Below are 24,066 nucleotides of genomic sequence, written 5' to 3'. Positions count from 1 at the left end.
TTGTTCAGTTCCTCCTGACAATTGTCCAGGGAGAGGAATCAACACTCAATCACACATTGAAGCCAATGCTAATTAATAACCTTATTATCCATCCCCGGAGAGGTCAAAGACTAATGAGCTGATCTGAATCGCAGACAAATTGGCAACAAACAGTATAGGAAGCTCTTACCTATACTGAACTATAGTCAGAGTCTATAAATTCACATATCTTTTGTAAACTTCCAATTTATACCAAGGTAAAGAAAAACTAATTAAATTTTTATATTAAATGTAATCTATATTAAATTGAAACTTTATATTAAATTGAAAGTGTTAAAAAATCTTGTTTATTATTTGCTATAAAGGCACAAAGGGAGACAAATAAGATAGAGTCCACTGGAACTATTGTATTCAGGGAACTGGGTAAGGTAGACAGACTAACAGTGCACCATAAAAATAGCTTTGTTTACTGCAATTTGTGATTTAGTAAGCAGGAGAAACACCAGCTGAGGCAAGAAAGTGTGGGCAGCTGAAGAAAAATTGAGGAGGAGGATTAGAGGTAAAACATATTTCTCCCCTTTACATTTCCTTTAACTGATGATCATGTTTACCCAGCATTCCCGCAGACAAGCATGATCCTGGAGTAAACACCAACTTCAGAGAAAATGAACCTTTCCACTCTGGTCTGAATTTGTCCTATGGGAAAGCAAATTGATATAACTGCATCATTTTGCTCATCCTCAAAGATAAAACAGTATCACCCATGGAGCATCCTTATACCTCATGTGAGACATTCTGAAAAGGCACCGAGACTGAGCGAGGGACCCTGGAGCTGTGGGCTGGGCTCCCCACTGCAGGATCAGACCTCTCAGCCCTGACAGATGTAGCTTTACAGCCATGCTGCAAACTACCTAATCAATAATAAATTCAGATTTCTGCTAAGCATGGCTAAGGACTTCACTAACACAGTGCAAACACCACCTTTGTTCAACAGGTGCTAATGCCAAAGAGGTGGATTAAAACTTAAATAGGAAGTTACAGGTTTGATTTCCAAACCTGTTCAGCGCTGGTCTAACTCTGTTTCCACTGAAGCCAATGTTGAACCTTCCACAGATTTCAAGATAGACAAGCATTCATTGCCTTAGAAAATATTCCTTTAATTTCACTTGAATGAGAATCAGCATTCATAGCAGTATTTGTACTTCTGCAGAGTTATTTGTCAGGTCTTCAACAGTGGCAACCATGAACAAAAAACCCAATACAAAACCAGGAGAAAAAAAATCACCCACAGGAAAATGAATGACTGGTTAGAAATTCACCTCAAAACTCACAATGGAGGGTCACATCTCATAACAAATACATTCACAGTCATGCTAGTTAGGATTGAGAATTCAACAAATATTTCTTGAATACCAGGAAAACCAAAAAATTCAAGAAAGAAAGGGTGTAAGCAAGAGTACGCAGAGAAGATGTACAGGCAGCTCAAACAAATTTTAGCTACTTCAACTTTATCAACAAAAGAAGCCATTTTTAGAAAGGAATTAAAAGTTGTATAAATCTCATAGTTGACAGGCTTCCTCAAGGCATATACAACAAATACACTCTCAAAATTTATTTACCAATCATCAAAACTATTACTTCTGAATTTCCTATTAGATGTTTAGAAGAAAAGGGCTAGAAATAAAAAAGTCTTGACATTGTCATCACAGCTAAAAAATAATGCATCCTGACAGTATAGGCAAAGAAGTCTATTATATAGGTAGGGGGAAATATCATAGTCACAAGTAAACCAATCTACAGGTACTGTGCTCACCATCAGCAACTTATGTTATCAAAGACATCAGTAGCTCAATTTTATTTTTTACAAAAGTCAAACAACTTGGTTATATGGGGCACTCACCTGCTGCTTCCCAGTATGGATTGAAAGGGAATAATACTCAGAAAGCTTGTTTTGACAACACCACAGTCACAGAAACATGTCTCTGAAATGCTGCAATTATTCACTTATTGAATTAGGGAGCTGTCTGCCTTTTTTTTTCTTGAAAATGTCAAACTTGAAGCCTTTTCTATTTTTAACTGTATTCTCAGTGTATTTTCTCTCTCAAATCTGGTCTATAAAATTCTGGGACAAATGATTAGAAATTACTTGAATGTAAGAGATAGTAATATGCATGCTAATAATTCAAGTTAAGCTATTTTGTTGGACCTTTATTTGGTGCTAAATCATTAAATGATAACTTCTGTCTTTCAAACAAATAGCCAAAAAAACCTCTTGATCATTTTTGGTTCATCAGAAGTTCAGAGTGTCTAAAATTAGGAACAGTAAATACTTGAGTATAGCTACTCTCAAATACTTGCATTTTATACTGATGCTTACAAATGAATAATATATTTGTGTGATGTTCCAACTTATATTAAATGCAATACTTACAAGACTGTAACAGTGCAAATAGGCTATATGCTTAAAGGATCAATTATATGATTATTTACTAAGAATCCATTTCTTTTAAATGCTAGACGTCCTACATGCCTTGAAACTAAGAAGTCCCAAAATGCATAGAAACATTTCAGCCAGGAAGAACTCAATATTCTTACTCCAAATTGCAGTCTACACCTGGCAGTGCACTCTGACTCTTTTATTCAGACAGTGTGAGTGGGTTGGATGGTTCCATCATCTCCAGAGTGAGTATCTGCCCATGGCTCTGTGTGAATACCTACATGAAGTTGACACAGCCCGTCCCTGCAGGCGGAGCAATCCAAACAAAGCTGAGGTTGGTGGTTGGGAGATGGCTCACATGGGATGCAACCACACTGCACATGAACTGGTTTCCAAACTGGTGGTCAGACATAATTCCTAGGAGAAAGACACAGAGGAGGGAAACAGTAACACGTGTTAATGGCTCATTGCAAGGTGCTAACAGACCGAGAAATGCATCTGCCATGTGTTTCATCACGGCAACACAGAATGAAAAAAACCCCAGGGGTATGCCATCAAGTAATTAGAATTAATGCCAATGAAAATCCTGGAGCTGGCCTTTGCCTGAGCCAAGGCTGACTTTGCATTTACTGCAAGGCTCCATGTATTTACTGCTATTAGTCTTCATGAGGCCAATACCAGAAGAATTATTTGAATGTTTGAAGGAGCTGGATCACAGCTACTGTAAATCAGTTATTCCCTCATTTACACCCATTACAGATCTAAAAGAAAATAACACCTGAAGAAAAATGCAGCTCTCAGAGAAGGGTATTATCTATTAGTAGACATCTATTCAGGAAAAATAGATGAACTCCAGATTCACAAACTTCTGATCTGAAATAAAAGCAGCAACCTTCCACAGTTTTACCAGCACACATTCTTTTGATTTTTCATACACGCTTCTAATACATGAGTGAGTGTAAATGCCACCTATTAATCCCTCCCTCTGGAATTCACTGTAGTTCAACATTAGACAAAAGAACAGTTTTTAATGTAAAAACAATGTCTGACAGCAATCTTTCTCCCCTTGGAGCCCTTTTGTAGTTTCCTACAAAGTAGTGCAAACTTGGTTGTTTGTTTGACACCCTTTGGCTTAAAGAAAGGTAATCTTACAAGAATAGATCACTACACCTTTACTCCTACTACATGAAAGAGTAAATGATGAAACTATTCTTTTAAACACAGTTATCAGAAGAGAATGTCTTGCTCCAAGTTACTTCAAGTATTGAACCTTCATTTCAAAAAACAGTGACATGGGCTGAAACACTGCTAATAGGATCAAAAGGAAAAGGCAATGGGAGCAGGGAATGCTGAGCTCAAAAAAGGTCACTGTCGGCTATTTGGTGATTGCATCTCAAAGTTTATTGTGGTTGGTATTTCCCAAACTTACTTGTTGCAATTCAAACAACAACAGAGAAATAAACCCCATCTCTTATTACAGCATATATCATAGCACATGCCACAGTTGAAGCAGCTACAATACACAGAGTATTGTCATACAACTTCGGAAAGCTTCAACCCATACAGAGTAACACCTTACCACTTCAGAAGGCTTCAGGTGTCTGCCTATACAGAATACCATCTTATCACTCCAGAAGGCTGCAACCATCTGGCCTTCTTGCTCTTTAGCCCAACCTTTTATCCCCTCGTGTTCAAGCACTGCCCCTGTTGCCCTCTGCTCCCTTTGGTGCTGCTCAGTGCCCCTGGGCACGCCCTGGCTCATTGCTGTCAGTGCTGCTCACCTGCTGCTCACAGCTGAGCCCACTGGGGATGAGGCTCAGCCACAGCCCTACTCCCAGTTACCATCAACCACATTCTGAGTCTCAGAATCCTTTATTTAACTGGGCTTTTGGGGATTCTCCTGTAATGTGAATGCAGCAATTTCTCATAAGCCCCCAGAGATCCAGAGGTGGAAGGAGTTTGCAAGTGAGAGGTTTACATCAAGGAGGGGAATAAATCCTTCCTAATGCAAACACACCGCTCCGCCCGGTGTCCCGGAGGATTGGATGCCAGCAGCACCTTGCATGGAGTGGGAGCTGGCTCACAAGCAAACAATTTCACATTTTATAGACAAAAAGCAATGTCTGAAATCCTAGTCAGGTACTGGTGAGGATGACAGACTATAGCTCAAGGTTATGGATGTTATTTATCCTCAGTGCTATGAAATTCTAAATCAGCTTCAGTTTTTGGGCAGGAGAAATGAGCCACAGTGAATTTAAGTGATCCATCCCAAGAGTGACAGGAGGCAGCAGGTGACAGTAGTGATGCCTGTATTTTTACAAACAACCACAACCTCCTCATTCAGGGTTTTTTAGTTAGTTCCCCACTGAAAATCCACATGAGATTTTCAGTCATTTACACAGAGCTCAAATCCCCAAGTGAAGCTGAAGCTCATCTTGTCAGGGTAGTCACAGAGACGGCTCAAGCTCTCCTGAACGGAGCCTGTTTTCTGGAGATCAGTAGTAGGGGAATCCAGAGTGATGGTATTTTACTGACTCTTTTTACAAGAGACTAGATACAGATGGAGTTTGACCATTTCTTGCCATGCTTTTTTTGCCTTTCTTCGTTAATTGAGAGGGGTGGCAGTGAAATCCTTAAGGAATCCAGTTGCCTGGTGCCCAGGCTCACTGCCCTGCTCTCAGTGCTGAAGTCCTGCAGCAGTGCTCTGCTCGGACAGGTGTGTCCAAAAATATGCCCAGAGAGGTCCCTCACAGAGCAAAGGCTATTTAGGCAACTGCTTTGCTTTGCCCAGGTGGTAACTCTGATACTTCCCAAAGCCTGTCCCTCCTTCTGAGGTCTGTGCTAAAGCCAGTGACTCAGTGCTGTGGGCTGGGGTCTGGGCTGCTGCAGGGCACCAGCTCTCATCTGCCATCATCCCTGGCTATGAGAAACAGCCAGCCTCACACTAACAGCGTAATTAAATAACTGATGCTGTCAGGGGAGCAGCAGGAACAGCCCTTCAGTTTGAAGAAATTCCCCTTTCTCCAGAGCCAGCCAAATACAAGGGAGGACAAAGGCTGCCCTGACACATCCCCCAGCCAGGAGACAGCCAGAGCAGCCTGGGAAATGTGACTGCTTCCCTCCTTGGCAGCAACTTGTGAGTTAATGAATTCCCTAGATTTCAGGCAGTATACTGCAAAAATGTGCCTAATACATCAAACACATACAACATCTGTGGAGAATTTCTTTTTCCTTTGATTTACAGTTTAAAAAAAGAACAATTTTGCAGCTACTAGAATAAATTCTAAACAAGGAAAGAATCCCAAGTAATTTAATCTTTTTTTTAGAAAAAAGCCAATGAATAGTACATCAATCATTCAAATCCCAATTTTATAATTTTATCACCATGTTAGATTTATATTTTATTAATAATTGATTGTTATATTATTACTATAAAAACAACCCTCCTCATCTGCTGGATCTTTACTGAGTATATCAACACCATTTAGGAGTTCAGAGCCCTCAGAACATTTAACAACAATTAAATAATGAAACTTCACTGAGTTACAGCAATACTAAAAAACGTTTTGATGCTTAAATTCCAAGGTTTCCCATTGAAAAGGTGAACAAAAAATGATAAAAATGCAAAAAACAATGGAAAATTTAACTGATACTAAGAACTTGCTAAATTAAAGGCAAAGGATATTATTCCACCTTTTTGCTTTGAGTCTTTTTGCAGTTCCTTATTGTGGAATGCAACTCCACCCTTCCCCAGCCCCTCTCCAAACTGGTAAGCTGCTTCTCAGATTGCATGTTTGCCCCATAGTAAATCAAAGTACAAAAGTGAAAAAAATAAAATCTGCTACAAAAAATTTGAATGGCTATGAGACAAGCCTGATTATACAGCAGCTCTAAGAACAAAACTGGATCCTGTATGTTCCTCTGACAGCTTCAGAATGGCTCAGGTCAATATTGTATGTTGGTGTCTCCCTCACACCCTGGTGACCAGTGCAACTATGTACATTCAAGTCTAGTCCACAAAGTCTCACAAGTCTCACAAAACTAATAATCTTTAGGTAAAATTTTAAGATCATCCTGTATAAAACTCTATAAACACTTCAGCAAAAAATCAAGTATTTCCATGTTACTTAATGAATACTGAAATATTCAAAGTTTTGTGAGAGGCACCCATCCACATCTCTAAAATATGCTGTGTGCAAAGAAGCTGTTAGCATCTTTCTGAACTCCTTTTGCCTTAGTTTTTACAGTGTGCACTCCTTGTAATGACATTTCTAGATTCTCCTCTAAAATTTTAGCCTCTAAAATTTCTGAGGCTTTAGGAGTCTCAGTATGATCAGTGTAACCATTACAACCATTCAAATCCCAGATATGCCTTGTACCTGCCAACAGCTCTGCTAGGACAGATATTAGACATTTTCAGTCTCTCTCAAGAGGGAAGTCAGCAGCTGTTTTTATTGTGTAAACTTTAAGCAAAATGTGCTTAACTCTACTCAATACGCTACCTACAGTCACTGAATCAAAGAACTTCTATGTGAAGAGGTAGTTTCAAGGGATAAAATTAATACAATAAATGCAGGGATAGAGAAAAATAGTGGAAGGAAAAGCTTAGGTAAATCAGATGATAAATACATCACTTCAATCTTTAAATGTTTAAAATTATTTTATTAATAATCAGAACTGCTAGTAGGGCTGCAACAGCTAATGCAGGGAAATATTTTTCTTCTTTTATAAGACATCATACACAAAGGTGAGCAAGATGTGAAAATGGTGGTCCACAAATGCCCAAATTCAGGTGTTGATCCTGAACTCATTATTACTTTCACCTTGTTGTGTAGCTTCTCCAAAAGGGACAACCATAGATTATAGCAGTCATTCTTCCATTTGGGCCTCTGGAAGACAAAAGATGTTCTTTCCTACTGATAGAGCTTGGGAAGCATCTAATGGTACAGACAAATGCAGGACAGTCCCATCCTTCTCTGCTTTGTAAGTCTGAGAAACATGGATCTGCAATAGCTCTGTGTTATGTAACTACATAATGTTCTGTACTAATGTTTACTCCTTAGGAAACAGTTTTCTAAACCAGAAGTTCATACAAGGAGCCCATCTGCATGTCGAGGTCCTTGGTAAACCCTTCATTATAGCTAAGGCTCAACAGAATTTCCAGTGATGAACCCGATGGTAGGTAGGATACCATTTTCTATTTATTATATGAATTGAGTATCATATTAAACAAGAGAGTGAATGTTAAATATCAATATAAAATGAATGAACACATTTTGTCTTTGCTGCTTCTAAACTGATTATCTGCTACATGCTTCAATTTTCAAAGAGATGTGAAAGTGAGAGCAAAATGCCAAACATAAAATATTGATGAAATTCCATGAACAAAAAGCTCCAAATAACAAAATAGCTCTGGCATCTTTGAGAAAGCAATAATTCCTGATTAGGAGGTAATAAATTTGAGTCAGAAATAAACATTCCCAAATTAGATTTTGTATTATGCAAAAATAAAGAACCAAGTCCATGGAACCATCTTTTCTCTTGGGAAACAGACCTGGAGGACTACATTCTCTATCGAGGCTCTAGCATCTCAAAGGGTGATCCACAAATGCATAAGGTAAGCACAGTTCTGTCTGATGTTGCAAAGCAGGGAAAGATGCAAAAGTGACTATTGCCTGAAAGCACTTCCTATGCTGAATACCATGCTAAAATGGCCAAACCAGGGCTTGCTATTTGTTCTCCCCATGCAGCACCAGGGACTTTTTCTGAGAGGAAAAGTAGGATGATTAATTTTTTTTCAAACTAGAAAGATGCTGGTGGCCTTATTAAAATTATTATCTATTAAAGTAATCACTTTGGCAGGGAGCTCATGCCCATGGTCTCTACTTTCCAAAAGCACATCCTCTCCATGAAACTGAAGATCATTTATGCAGAGAGGTGCCCCTGCTCTCCTGTCACATGGAAAACCACACCACTCAGATGCAGGAGTGCTGGGACAAGTGACAACTTCGTGGCTGTTAACAAGGAGCCTGGTTCCTCAGTAAAATCCCTCTAGAACAGGTCTCCAGGACTGCTGCAGAACCAAGGTCTTCTGCAAGTTCAGGGGAAACCACATTATTTGAGGTGCAGGAGAGGCCCCAGCACAGCTGGACTGGTGGCTGGCAAGACCTGAACTCACAGAAAGCCAAGTGGAGACCTTAAGGAACATTTTAGGATAAAATCTAAATGTATATAGACATGAAGTGCTATTTACAGCTGCTAAAGCTGCAGCTTTCAGACCACATTTTGAGAGGTAGGAACCACCCTTTGTCCTATGTATCTTCAGATGTTTAAAGGACCTTTTTTGAGACTTAGCTGTACACATACATAAAAATGAATTATATGTTTTCACTGAATGAGAGTGAAATAATGTCGTAGTTTTAGTTATTGGAAGAATATTTGAGCAACATCCTTGAACAGTTATGAACCCCTTTCAGGGCCCTGCAATATAAGTCTTAAAATTTTAGAACTAGTGAGGGGAAGAAAATCAAATTGCTTCTTGTTTTTGGTGGGTTTTGTCTTAAAAAAATTTCCCACCAAAATGTTTAAGGAAAACATTAATAATCTATGTTAAAAGGGAACATTGTGAGTAAAAAATATCTGGAACTGGTAACTATAATTTCTAAAGCATGAATACAAAGGTACAGTTGTGAGCTCATGCAGTTTCTACCCAAGCAAGTAGCCAGCTAAAGGTTTCTAAATTACACATACATGTTCCTTTCAACTGGAGTAAAAGTGCAGAATATGGCCCTAAGTGAACTGCACCCACCCAGATGAAATATGCTGTTGCCAATTGATTTTTGGGGGGTGATTTCATTCTGCTTCACAGGAAAAAACACATTTCATTTGACAGAGCGTAACAGACTGCTAAAGCACTTGGTAGCCCTTGTGATCAATTAAGGGTCAGGATGGTTTGATAAATTATTAAAGAGTATGAAGCAAGAAAAGACCAGCAACCAACATTCTCCCACCCAGCAATATGTTATCTTTATCTTTCTTGAAGTCAGGTGTTTGTTTCATTATTATTATTCCTACTGCTTCACTATTAAATAATAAATCCTTTCACTATATGCAATGCTGGGGGGAAAATACCATCCACATGTTAATCAGAGCACTAGGGAAAAGCCAGATACGTGTAAAACAGCCTAATAAAGTCTGTCTCTAAAATCCGTAAGTCCTTCTGTGGTCAGGAGACAACCAGAGCCTGAACAGAGCAACCTGATTCTTCAGAGGTTACCAGTGTGCTGAAGTGACTCACACTTGAGATAAGAAGCATGGGTTTTATAAACTTTTCCCCCAAATGTAAAATTTAAATGTATTTCCTTTATAGTTCTGAAAACAATAATTTATTGCAAGTTCACATTTGAATTACATTCCCAAATTGGGCTTCAGGGAAACAGTTCAGTTTAGGGCTTTTAGGTACCTACAAGAGAAGTGCTTTATATCCACATTTGTGAATATTTGCTGAAGTCAGCCCTTCACTAGAAACAGAGGTTTGCAGGAATGAACCACTAATGAACAGATTTTGAAAATTTGCTTTGAAAGGGAGGATATATTTTTGTTTAATCTCCCTTTTAATGTTCTCCTTTAAAGGGATTGTTAATCAAAACTTTTTAGCACCTTTTGTTAGAACCTACTTAGGGTTATAATTTCATCTCGGGGATTTATGAGTACTGGTCTCATTAAACCTAACAGGAGCTACACATATGGAAATTGTGGAGAGTGGGGCAGAGAATATCCCCCTTCTATAGCAAAATTCCCAGGACACTGATTCAGTCCCTTGTGTAATGTGTGATTTGGCTCCATGAGTCAGGGGAATGGGGTGGTGAGACCCTGGTCTGCAGCATGTTGGTGGTTTCAGGTCATTGTTAGAAGGGATGAGAAGACAATTTACTGCTGAAATCTAAGTGCTCCATAGAGAGCAACACTAAGTGCTCCAAGGCAAGTAGATTTAGTAACAGTAAACAGGGACCAGCAGTAATATAAATAGAAAATGTTAATAAGTCACTGTGTTGCTGAAATATAGAAGAAGAAAAAAATCTATTTCTAAAGGCTTGAGCCAAAATCTATTTAAAATGTTTTCTTAATAGTCCCAGTATGTTTTATAATAGCAATTTATATATATTTTTTTTTATAGATGTGTTAGGCTGATACCTTCATTCTGTACTTTTCACAGTTTCTATTTTAGCACCAAATTCTAGTTTATTCTGTTGAAGGAAAGCAATTGTCTCTGGTTTGCATCCACTTTTTTTTTTTTTTTTTTTTTTATTGTTACTGCATTTGACTGGTTTCTCATGCATATGAGAGCTCTCAAACAACTTCCAAAAAATATAGCATTGTTCTGAATCTTTCCACTTTGGAGACATAAACCTTTGTCTTATGAGCCAAACATGACACACTCTGCTTGGTAGGACTTATACCAGTGACAAATGTGACAAAGGGACACCTTGTTATCACATCAGACATTTGTTCCCACCAGACTCATTGTCAGAGCCAGCAGTAACCACATCCTTCTCCTTACAGCAGTGACAATTCACCAAAGCAGCACTGGAGCCCCTGGAATTGCCCTGAATTTGCTTTAGTAAAGGTGAAACTGTGAATCAGCTGTCTTACAACTGACAACACCATCCTGACTCACTCACTTAAACAGAGCCATGAACCAACCAAACCTCCCTGCTGACCAGAGCAAGGAACATCAAATGGCACACTACTGTGCAATAACTAGAAATTCAGTATACAGGGCAGTAAAATTGTAACTGCCCAGTACTCATCTATAAACACATGCATCCTGATTGGACCTAGAATGTACCTAGAAAGCAGCAAGGTTTTTTGTTTTTTTTTTAATATTCTTCACCCCAGACTCAGCTGAGCTGGTCCAAGTGGTTTGCAGTGACAACATCCCTTCTATATGGCTGCTGGTAACATCTCCTGGTGTCCTGTTTGCTCTTCCATAGCCTAGCATGACTAATTACAATAATGGCTTTACCTACAAAAGCCTAAGTCTCTCTTTAATTTATTCAAAATTAACTTAATGGTTTCTGGCAGCAATCTGCCCCTAACGCATTTCCCCTATTTTGATCGTTTGCCCGCGTTGCCGTCAGTGCCTCAGTCACCACAGGAGCCACTCTGCACCTCCTATCCTGGCTGCACTTGCCCTGTCCCTAATTACTCCTTATATCTGTGTTATCAACATTACTGTGAACTCTGTGCTTTAAAATGGATAGTTTCCTCCAAGGCAAATTAAGTCAGTCAAACTAATCAATAATGATAACTACATAATGAAACCAGAGGGACTTCCATATAAATCTTTCCAGATGGAGTATTTATCTTATGCAGACATCTCTTCCTGTTTTGGAGTGATGTTGTTATGGAAGCTATCCTGTTTTATCCCCCAATTCCTTATCTCAGATGATCTGAGTCAACTTGAAATCATATTGTGTTGTCTGGGTTAGCTGGGATAGAGTTGATTTTCTTCCTAGTGCTGTGTTTTGGATTAAATATGAGAACAACATTGATAACACACTGATATTTCAGTTGCTCAGTAGGGCTGACCCCTAAGTCAAGGACTTTCAGAGTCTCGTGCTCTGCCAGGGAGCAGGTGCACAAGAAACCAGGAGGGGGCATGGCCAGGGCGGCTGACCCAAACTGGACAAAGGGATATTCCATACTATAGGATGTCATGTCCAGCCTATAAATAGGGGGACTTGGCCAGAAGTTGCCAATTTCTGCTCAGGGATGGGAGGGACATTGGTCAGCAGGTGGTGAGCAATTGTATTGGCACTGTTTGGTTTTTTTCCCTTGGGTTTTATTCCTCTCTTCATTTTTCATTTTCATTATTACATTTTGCTTTATTTCAGTTATTAAACTGTTCTCATCTCAGCCCAAGAGTTTTACCTTTTTCTGATTCTCTTCCCATCCCATGGGCTGGAAAGTGAGCTAGTGTCTCACTGTAGTTGGAGTGTGGAGTAAAACTATGATGTGTACAGAAGCCATGGTTTGTCCCTCACCAGTATCAACTGCAACATGTCCACAGAGCTGGAGACAAGAGGCACTTTCCATTCAGAGGAGCAGTTCTGGAGGTGCTCTGAGTCTCACGATCCCCCTTCCCACAGCAGCCTCAGCAATACCTCTATTAGGGCTCCCAATAGCCTATCTGCTCTGGAAAGATGGCATGCAGGCAGGAGAGATGCAGCTGAGGTAATGACAGACTGTGGTTTTATCTTCATACATTTATACATGGCCAATCACTAACACATGTGCCATTTGTACCTGCAGTGTCTGTAACTGTGAACAAGAGCCAGGATGTTTGCCTTTTTTCTGCAGCTGACACCAATGACACAGTAGTGCTGGTTTGCTACAAATTCCTCAGAATTCATAAATACAAAATCCAGAACTGTAAAGTTGTATAATGAGCACCATGGCCATTCTCAACCTCTGCAAAGGGGTGAAGCGAGCAGAGGAATCACTGACCAAGTTGGTGGGAGAGGTAAGGGAGAAGTGGAGCTGGAAAAATGGTATTATGGATTTAAAATTAAAATTGTTAGTCTCCAGGAGTCCTTTTTTTTTTTTCTTAAACCATGCAGAAACTCAATGCTGCTGGCTGAAATGCACCAGTATCTCTGTCCAGATCAAATTACTGTGGAAGAAAGCACAGTCCTGTATAGCACCTGTATGTTCCACAGATATTTTGTTGTATCAGGAAAAAACTGACAGATTTTCCTCCTCTAAGGCCACAGATCAATTAAATTTATAAATTTTATAGTATAAATGCAGCTTTTATAGCATTGATAACTTTTAGAAGGCATTAGGTCTGGGCTAAAGCCTTCCTGGGAGGGTGAGTGTGCTCTGTGTGCTGTGTACCAGCAGCAGGATGTGGGAGCCCAGAGGGACAGCCAGCCTGGCTGAGACCTCATCCCTCCCCAGCACCTGACTGACCCCATCAGGGTGACCTCAGTCAGCCTCACCTCACTGACACCAGGGAAAAGCACAGGGGCAATAGAGGCAGAACTTTGGTATTCAGGTACTCAGCAAAGCTGGAGTGTGAAAATCAAACTGTTTTCCTGATATACATTGCTCATGGTTTCTTTTGTCTCATAAATATGAATCTTTCATCAAACAGAAATATGAACTGTGATTTGTGGACTTTTGTGGTGTTTTTGGAAAAAAAAATTCCTTTTCTACAAACACACAAAAGCTTGCTTTAATTTTCTATGCATATTTAACATCTCTTTTTGCAGTTTTCATAAACATAAAGTCTGGAAGTTGTTCCCTTTCTCTTGTAAAACATGCAGTAATTTTTTGCTTCCTGGTTTATCTTAAATAGTGCAATGATCCAATTATTTGCAGTTTAATAATGCCTCTCCCCCACTGGTCAGCAATGGACCACAATGTTGAGTACGAAGGGAAGGGCAGCATAGTCAGCAGGCTGAATTTTTGCCCACTGAAGGCAGAATGACACCCATAAAAAAGAAAACTCCTCAAAAAATATATTGCAAGTTAACAAACATGAACAGCAGCAAAAAATTTCTAGAAAGAAAACCTAAATACAAAGCTTTACACACCAAAAGAAGCAAAAATGGCAAGCTCAGGAGAGTAAATTATTTTACTAATTCACTCCCACATTACTACTTTTACTCTAATGACAAAAAAATCACCCATAAAAAAGTCTGATGCATTGTCCCCTGCCATATGGTATATATTAAGACAATATACAATAGGCAAAAATTTTAACACTGCAGTTCTGTTTCTACCTGACAACACATACAGTCAGTCAAGAGTCACAAGAATGCAAAGAAGGAAATGCTGTGTTCCATTCCTTTGCCTGAAATTTACTTCTAGACAAAACATCATTAATCCTTAACATGCAAAAGCACTTCCAGATCAGATATAAGAAAGGAAAATAAAAGCAATCTACCAAGAACAGTATCCCCCTTATAAACTATCAGTCAATGTTAACCAAAACTTCTGGGGAAAAATATTGCAGTTATTGGAGTCTGTGTCCTCAGAAGAGCACTTCATGACTAAATGGGCAATGCTGAACTGCAGTCATTTAGTGTTCAATATAGGATCTTAAAATTTAGTCCTGGGGGTGCTGCCATGGAGCTGGCATTGGGCTGGCCCAGAGGCAGGGCTGTGTCCCCTGGAGTGGCACACACTGCTCCACACACCTGGTGGAGCTGCAGCCCCTGCTGTGCTTGGTGTCCTATGCACTCACAGAAAACAAAATTGAAACAGAATAAAATATTCACCTCTGAATCCTAATCAAGGTTCATGTGATAGCATCCAATGTAACAACATGCATGAAAATTAAGGGTGGTACAGAAATAGGGTGCAGGAGCCCTCTACAACATGACTTCCAAAACAACTCGTGGTTTTGCTGAAAAGAAGAAAGCTTTATACAGACCTGTGGAAATATGAGAACATCACCAAACTAAAGATCATGTGTAAGAAGTCTGAGTTGCATTTTAGAATTTGGGATGAAAACAGAAAAAATCTTTGGACTCCAGATGTGGGGTGTGAGTGTGAGCAGAGCATCCCAGGTGCTCCTATTGCATCAGCTAGATGCTTGAATTTAATCTTGAACCTTGCTTGCTTCAGTTCCATGAATGAACACTTAGCTGAAAGCTCATCTCTCCCAGCTGATGCCCCCCACTGTGGCTGTAGTAGGATAAATGTTCCAAGATTTTATTGTGGATTTTAAAAGGTTTTAAAAAATATGCTAAGTCAAAGTAACACCCAAGGGACTTACGCTAGAGAGCTGCAGTCTCATTAATGTATAAAGAGAAGGCTAAAAATGTAAAGATAAAACATGGCTCTGCTTTTTGACGTGCTAATCTTTCCTTAAAAAGAAAAATAACTTGAAGAGCTGCAGCTCTGCTGGGAAGTTCTCCCCTTCATTATTGTTTTGCAATGAAAAAAGTGTGTGTTTCACTCAGAGAGAAATGTAACTTTACATTTCAAGCTCTCAAATATATTTTTTCTTGTTCAAGGCAGATTAGCAGTTGGGCAAATGAGAAGGTTTACTAATTTCCATTAATCTCAGCCCTGCCATGCATGCTAATTGAGGTGTTTTCATCTGAGACTTCCATATATTTTGCAATTGTGACTTTGCTGTTGTACATCTCTCTGTAACATCATCTCTCACAAATATCACTCCTTCTCCACATGTCCATGTTCTCTAACCCATAACTGATTTTCTTGGATGGCATCTATTGATTTCTGAATGGAGCTAGTGCTTCTGGATCCTGTTGCTCATTGATAAAATAGTATATAAAAGGATATTTCTGGTAAATAAATGCTTACCAAATCTGCATAGACTAGGGAGTTTCCAACTGATCTACAACTATGGGCCAAATATGCAAAATAGTTTGATCTAGGAGAATGTGGCATCCCAAAGCTGACAGAGCATTATTTAGTGCAGTGTCCAAATCATTGAAGAAGTATATTGTATTGCTTAAATTGCTTCTTGGGTAGATTGAAGCCATGTCATACAAGTGAATCCAAAGGAGGACAGAGCCATTCCAGAGGGAGGCTGAAGACAGCACCATGGTGGCCACCTGGGGAAGAAGCTCCATGTCTACAAATTCACAAAGACATGGAGGACTGGGGAATGCCCGTGTCCTGCTTCCCCCAAAAATATCCATAGTAGAATATTTGTGATCACTAATTGTGCCTGTAATAAATTTATGTACTCCACACTTCTAACACTTACTTCTAACACTTCATTTTGGTCTTCATTTTGCTATTTATCTCAACAAATCACCATACTTCACTTTGAAATAACATCCATAATTAGTTCTCCACTTATTTTTCATTTCAATGTTTTGACATACAAGTACTGCACAACTGGAGCTGCAGGTTGTCCTGGCAATATGTCAAAAGCTCTAAGGCTGCCAATACTGTGTATATAGGTGTCCTGTTTTTCTGGGGTGATAGATACAGTTGTATTATTCCTTACGCAGGTCTGTGCAGTGTAGTACAAAGTACAGATAGCTCTTTGGAAATGACATCTAAGCTTCAATTAGATAGCCATAGAGACTTAGTGATGATGGAAAGACCAAAAACATGCAATATGATCTTCCAGCTTTTGAATGCTTCTTTATGCCTTGTTCATTCTTAAATGATACTTTTAAGAGATCCTTTAAAATACCAAATTAAGGAAATAAAGTATTTTATCAGACACAAATCCTCACACTTCATGACATAAGCACAGATCTGTTCAACCCATATCAGCAAGTTATACCACTTGAACTAGCTATCTTGAGATAGCTAAGTTTGGTTATGCTGAAGTCACTTTTCTGAATAATGAGACTCCTGTGAGGAGCTCCAAATTAGCTTTCAGCTAATTACAGTTTACATCAGCTACTGATAAGAATATATAAAATTGTAAAACTTATATAAAAACTGAGTAAACAATTGAACCCCTGATAGCTCCCACAGGAAGGGTCCAGACTGCTTGAACTTTAAATACATAATGAGGCAGTCCTCACACAGCAAATGGTTACAGTCCTTTCTTTTATAAACAATGTGGAGAGAGGGATGTTTAGGATGGGCTCCACAGAAAGCTGCCTATAACTTATGTCCCATTCAGTTTTCAAGAATTCCTTTACAATAAGGATTACAGAGAGCAAAAACATAACATATACAACAAAAAGATTGTGATCCCCATAGTCAGCCCTACAATACAACTATTTCCAAGAAAATGAAGGAAATAAATATTTTTCTTGCTAGCAGGCACCTTTTATTGTACTTGACAGAGATAAGAACCTGTGAGCTGAAAGAAATTCCCAATATTCATTGCAGATTTGGCATTCAGAATTTTAAAATTTTTTATAACTAATTCTACTCACTCTGTGCAAATGGCAATTTTCAAATACATGTAACCTGTGGATTACTTCAGTAGAAACATGCCATTAGGGATAGCTATCTTAGTAAATTTAATTTACTTTCAAAGTGGGGAAAAAAAGTAAGATTTACTGGAAAACTGGTCAAAGAAGAACTTTAATAACAAAAAGGCTGAATTGAAGAGAGGCCATGATAGATCTCTGAACACTAGTGGGTGAGGCAGGTTGGTTTTGGTGCTCTCTGGTGTGCTTTGAAATTGTGAAGGTAACAAAAAAATGCTATATTAGTACAGAAAATTTGAAAATAACCTTCAAGACAAATCTTTGCTGCTGAAGGGGATCGTTTTAATGTGATGTTTTATTCATAAAAAGTGAATGTATGGCTGTATTCAAAGCTGAGCCCAAAATGTCCCAGAGCATTTGGACAAGAAAGTAATAGCTAAATGACTGCATCTGTACAAGTATGGTTGTAGATATAAGCTCCACATCAGTACAGGTCTTCTTACAGGAAAAATGAATCAGCTACTAGAGTATCAGATATCGTTATCCTGTTAGAATTGGATCTCTGCTGGAGAATATACCAGTTTGATCACAGCTTCCTTCCTGGGGCTCCTGTTGTTCCATCAGTACTTAGTTTTTGCACATAAAATATCTCTTAAAATCCAGTATACCATAGAAAATCTTATTTTAGAACTTCTGAGACTTTTGTCCAGATATATTTCCTGAAGGAAAACCTTTCTTTGGTCAGATGGTCTAAGCAGGAATAGCAGTACTTTTGCTTTGAGGCTTATGCTTTTCCCATGGAGTTTTACTGAGCTCTAATGTGCATTCACTGTCATGCAGTTCTTCCTTATAACTACTCAAATAAAGAACAACCTATTCTTCACCTTTATGAAGGGCCACCAACAGATTGTGTTACATTAAATTAAAAAATGCAGCTATGCCACACATTGCAGCACATCCAGGAGTGATGACTGTGAATTGAAGGCTGGTATATAAACTTTTTATGCACTTTGTAAAAACTCAACATCTGAATTATTGGGTTAATTTTTCACATTTTGATTTAAATAACTTCATTTGAACAGGTAATTACTCTGGTCTCATGCTTATTTGTCCTCACTCCCCTTGCTTCAGCAAACATCCTTCCCCTCAGCCTCTCTGTCAGAATCCTTCTTTGGCTGCATGGGCTGGGAGAAAAAGACTTTTACATTCTCGGGGTCACCTCGACACCTGAACCCCAAGACCTCTCCACCATCCCCTTCTTTCTACTCTGCTTCCACACTGTGTGTAGACCTCAAATATCCCTGTCCTCAAGCAGCTCTCAAATGACAGCCCTCATGACAGAACTGCAGAACAGAGTTAGAATCTTCCTTCTTGAGAAGAAGGGGGGCTAAGTAAGTATCAAGCAGCTAATTCCATGGCAAACCCCCAGGGTTCACAAAATCCAGCATATATTGGTCAGACTGTTTTCTGTCATCAATTTTCTCATGAAATCCAAGAGCTTCTGTACAAACCTTTCTAATCATCTAGTGACTTCTGTAAATAAAATTAGCCACAAAGAATGAAAAATGTAATTTCATTACAATGTGCCATCACCAAAAGAGCACCTTTCCTGTGTTGTTCAGCCATTTGGCTGAAATCTGCAGAATTCCAGTTTGGCTCATGACAATTGTTGATTCTCTTTGTGTCATCCCCATTATTTGAAGGACTTGTTTTCAGTGTCATCTAAACATAACTGGTCTATGTTGTAATTAAACTTTGATCAATTTTTTATTGGGATCTCAGAGGAAAACAGTATTTGACTAACATGTATAATTCTGCATGTATTAATCAAGTGAATTCTTGTTTAACTGATGGAATTTCACATAATAACTACTCCTCTCCATTGTTAATTAGCAGAGCAGAAAAATAATATAATCTGATTTCACTGAAATAATACTTTTGTATCTGGAATATTCTGAAACCTTTATTTTAATGTCTAACTTTGATTAATTTAGTTTCAAAATACCATTTTTAGTCTTTCCTGAGACACTTAATTAAAACTACAATATCCTTATATTCAAAAGTGATCCCAAACAATAACAAAACATAAATATATGGCATTAAGCACTTGAATCCCTTAGGCCAGCTGTCCCTTATAAATCAACACTAAATATCAATTTCATTACTATTGTCATGAAATGTTAGAGAATTTTCATCAGAAATCTGGAAGATCTGAAATCACCAACTGTGACACTAAATGATATAAACATTGGCCAGGTGGGAGCAAATTGTGAGTCAGGTTAGTCACGTGGAGCGTGGTAAAGAGATTATTTGGTAAACTGAGCCAACCTTAAAAACAGCAAAACAATCCCTGGCCCACCTCCTTCCCCACGTCCTGTAGGAACAAGGAAACTTGCAAGAAAAAGGACCTGGAGGAGGAAGAGACTTCACCTAAGGCCAGAGGTGCCCGTGCAGAACAACCTCACTGCTCTGCAGTGCTGAAGAGGAAAGACCCATCACATCAGGATTGATGCTGGGACTGAATGAGGCAGCCACATCTACTCCCTGTGCAACAACCAGAGCCAGTAAGGAAAGGTGGCAGGTGACACCAGCAGGTAACTGCTGAGAAACAGAGGCACCCTTTGCCAACCTGACACACTCCCTGTTCCTCTGGTGAACAAAGAGGGGATAACAGGACTGGTGCCACAGCCTTGGTCTTCACTAGCAACTGCTCCAGCCACACAACCCAAGTGGCAGAAGGCAAAGGCAGGGATTGGCAGAACAAAGATCCACCTGCTGCGGGAGAAAGTCAGGTTAGAGACACCCTAGGGAACCTGGGAGTGCACAAATCTATGGGACTGGATGAAATGCATCCAGGGGTCCTAAGAAAACAGGAGGATGAAGTTGCTCATGAAGTTCAACAAGATCAAGTGCAAGGTCCTGCACCTGCATGGGAACAATTCCAAGCACAAACGCAGGCTGGGCAGAGAGTGGATTGAGAGCAGCCCTGAGGAGAAAGACTTGGGAGTGCTCCTGGATGAGAGGCTGAACATGACCCAGCAATGTGCACTCACAGCCCAGAAAGCCAAATGTATCCTGGGCAGCACCAAAAGGAATGCAGGCAGCACGGCAAGGGAGGGGATCCTGCCCCTCTGCTCCGCTCTGGTGAGACCCCACCTGCAGGGCTGCATCCAGATCTGGGGCTCACAACAAAAGAAGAACATGGACCTGCTGGAGTGAGTCCAGAGGAGTGGCACAAAAATGATTAATTAGAGGCATGAAACACAATTAGGATTGTTCAGCCTGGAGAAGAGGCTCCAGGGAGACTTCATAGTGGCCTTCCTAAACCTTACGGGGGCCTACAGAGAGATGGAATTTTTTCACAAGGGCATGTAATTGTGAGACAAAGGGGAATGGCATCAAATGAAAAGAGAGTAGGTTTTGATTATATATTAAGAAGAAATTCTTTGCTGTGAGGTGGTGAGGCACTAAAAGAGCTTGTCTGGAGAAGCTGTGGCTGCCCCATCCCTCCAAGTGTTCATGGACCTTGTTCACCTGGTCTAGTGGAAGGTCTCCCTTTGGAACCAGCTGATCTTTAAGGTTGCTTCCAATTCAAACCATTCTATGACACTATGAACTGAAGCTACAAGAACACATATTGCTGGAGTTCCCAATTTTAGAAGGAAGCTGAAGATGCCAAAGTCTGGGGAAAATAGCTTATCTGCCTTATACCTTCTGCTTAGATATAAAAATTATTCCTCAGTGTTCAATATCTATAGGCTATAAATTATTTATCAAATATTAAAAGTGATTTTATTTCAGTGGATAAGTTACCCTAACATAAACAAAAGGACTTATAGATACACTGCTAAAGACACAGCAAGAAATAGCTCCTGGAAGTTCAAAGGAGAAACATTAAAATTAGAAATTAGGCACATTTTTAAACAGAATATGATTAATGACTGGGAAAAGAAGTACACAAAGTAGATTCTTCATTTCTTGTAGAACATGTAAGGTCATGCACTTTAGATAATAACAAGAATACTTTCAGCTACAAACTAGGAATTACTGAGGAGGAGAAAGCTCTGTTCACATTAGTCAACCACTGTTTGAAAATAAGCTACCAGTGTGAAAAAAGACAAACACTGCCCTAGAAATCATCAGCTCAATTATTTCTAGTAACGATGGGGGAAGTATTAGTACAGTGCTGGTAAAGTACTGCTAAGACATCACTTCAATTATTGTGTGCAATTATGAACGCTTGTGTTCAAAAAAGATTAACTTAGGCTGGAACAGCTGCAGAGAAGGACTGCTAGGATGATGAGAAGAATGTAAAATATGTCACAAAAGGAGACAGAAAGAGCTTGTTTAGAGAGAGGATGACTGCTATCACTAAATATCACAGGGTTGTAAAGGAGCTGTTTAAGCCAAAAGACAACCGTGGTATAAGAACAAAGGGTAGAAACTGGACTTGAATAAATTTACTCTAATTTAGATCCTTTTTAATCACTAGGCAAATGAAGCATTGAAACAATTTTGCAATAGGAATTTAGGAGATAAATTACTATAACCAGCTTTAAGATGGAGCTTAAATCCACACACATTAAAGCTACAGCATCATTGTCACAGCTCTTGCAGCACCAGGGACCAGAGCCAAACTGGAAGGTTCCTCTCTGGAGATGGTTCCCGTGCACTGCAGGGATCATGTGCCAAAATGGCCAAGCCACCCCAAACTGCAGGGCCTGCTGAACCAACACCATGCTTAAATTGTGACCAAGGCCTGAGGGTGTCTTAATTACTTGCCTTGTCTTAAAAACCAGAAAATTATATCCACCTACAAGCAGCCCTGCTTCCAGGTTTTCTGTTAATGACAGAAATCTACATTTAAAAACTAATTACTCATTTATTTTTTCCAAAGCAAAGCTCAAATTACACTGAAAATGCCACAGTTAAGCAGATATGTACCAAGGTTCATATACAAAAAGGCAGTATTTAGATCATGGACCAAAATCATCATAGACCAAAAATAAGAATTACCTGGATATAAAAAGAATATTCACTGTTTCTCTTGTACTTTATGTGAGTAGGAAGCATTGCTTCAGCCACAAAGTCAGGTTAGCATTGACTAACAGTGGTTCAGCTTAATGTTGTCTGCCTTGTTTAAACAACTCCTGCTGCAATTACCTTTCCTGTTGCATGTGAAGTGATTAAACAGTCCTTTAATAGCAATCTAGCTGTGGTATGGTCATACATTGTTTTCCAAACTGCTTCTGTTTATCATAAAAGGTCATTTCATGACACTGGTTTCCTAAAATCCTTCAGATTTATTATTTGTCTTCAAGGCACAAAAATACAAACTCTTATGAAGACTCTAAGCTATTTCCCCTTGTATTAGAATAATTTTTAAACTACTTCTATCTTCCTACTACTTCTTGAATGCCTGCTCTAATTAGATTGACAGCTTCTCACTTTGTTCTGAAAGCTGTAGGACTGCATTTAAAAAAATCCAACCAAACACCTAGAGAAAAAAACTGCAAATATCATGGATGGGGATTTAAAATGCAAGTTCCCTCATGTTTAGAATTATTACTAAGTTTAATTAATTCAGTTTTAATTTAATAACAATGACAATAATATAATTAAATGTATTAAAAATAATAATTATTCACATGAGCAATATTTCTTTTTCATGTGGCTTATGTAACCCAGAAAAGCATGCCTGCCATTATTTCTACTGAAAATATCCACTTGACTATATTCCATTTTTAACTGCTCCAGAGTTCATGTTTTTTCCTCTGGTGCAAATACTTGTTTTCAAGATGTTTTTGGGGAGGTGACATATGTAACAAATAAAGTAGTACGAATATTATATATTTTCCTTTACAAGTAAAACAAGGAGGAATATATTTTCAATTAAAAAAGACAATGAAAATAAACATAAAACAGGATTTTACTAAAAATTTAAAATTAAAATTTACTAAAATGTGCTAAATTTTATTAGACTATGATTCAAGAAAGTGAGCACTCATTGAGTGAGTTGTAAACATGTTTACATATTTGTGTGGAATTTTGAAAATAATTTGCTTTACTTTTGAAGATATTTGTATGTCATTTATAATAAAAGACCTAGTATAAGCCCAGGAGACTCAAAATAAAGCATGCCACAATTGGTAGTGCTGAAGAACCAAGACCCTCTCATAACTGGTCAGCAGATGCCTCTGTTGGAAATTGCAAATGAATTCAGTTCAAAATTAAATGCTTTCTGAGTCATTCCCTAGAGACTGGAATTCAGCCTTTAAATACACATGAGAACCCATCAAATGTGAGTCAATAAAACAATGCATGAAAAGCCACTTGTCCTGGCGAGACGCTTCTACACCAGCTTTTTAGAAAGTACTTCAGAGGGTTTGCAACAGCACAAATTCCATAGCCAGCATAAAACCAGATTGTGTTAACAGTAACCTTTCCTCCTTTTTCTCACCCTGTGCCGATAGGGTGACATTAAATACAATTTCACTTCAATAAATTCACATATTAAATTAAAAAAAAAAGTTGCTCCATGTAATTTCAAAGCTATGTTTAAAGGATACTGTAGCTGCACTGCACTTTAGCTATTCCCAAAGCTGAACTATGAAGCTGTTTGTTACCAAAACCAGACAATAGCCTGAGACTCAGAAGGAGAAAAGCCAGGGTGGGACTCGGCCCCAGGCACAGACGATGCAGACGTGACGAGCGACGAGTCTTGGCTCCTCACACACGGGGAGGTTGGTCAGCCCATGGCAGGGG

General features: G+C 39.0%; 1 protein-coding gene across 2 annotated transcripts in view; it reads right to left on the bottom strand.

The window, feature by feature from the left end:
* Positions 1–24,066, bottom strand: part of RELN (reelin) — a 277,153-nt gene that overhangs the window by 194,745 nt on the left and 58,342 nt on the right. For both annotated transcript variants that reach the window (XM_077783642.2, XM_031507057.3), the window contains exon 3: positions 2,698–2,833. In XM_077783642.2, coding sequence (XP_077639768.1) covers positions 2,698–2,833 — 136 coding nt within the window. The remainder of the gene's footprint in view (positions 1–2,697; positions 2,834–24,066) is intronic.

This window comes from Lonchura striata, chromosome 1A (assembly GCF_050655825.1).
Source record: "Lonchura striata isolate lonStrDom1 chromosome 1A, ASM5065582v1, whole genome shotgun sequence".
NCBI lineage: Eukaryota > Metazoa > Chordata > Aves > Passeriformes > Estrildidae > Lonchura > Lonchura striata.
This window is presented reverse-complemented; position numbering and strand designations above follow the sequence as displayed.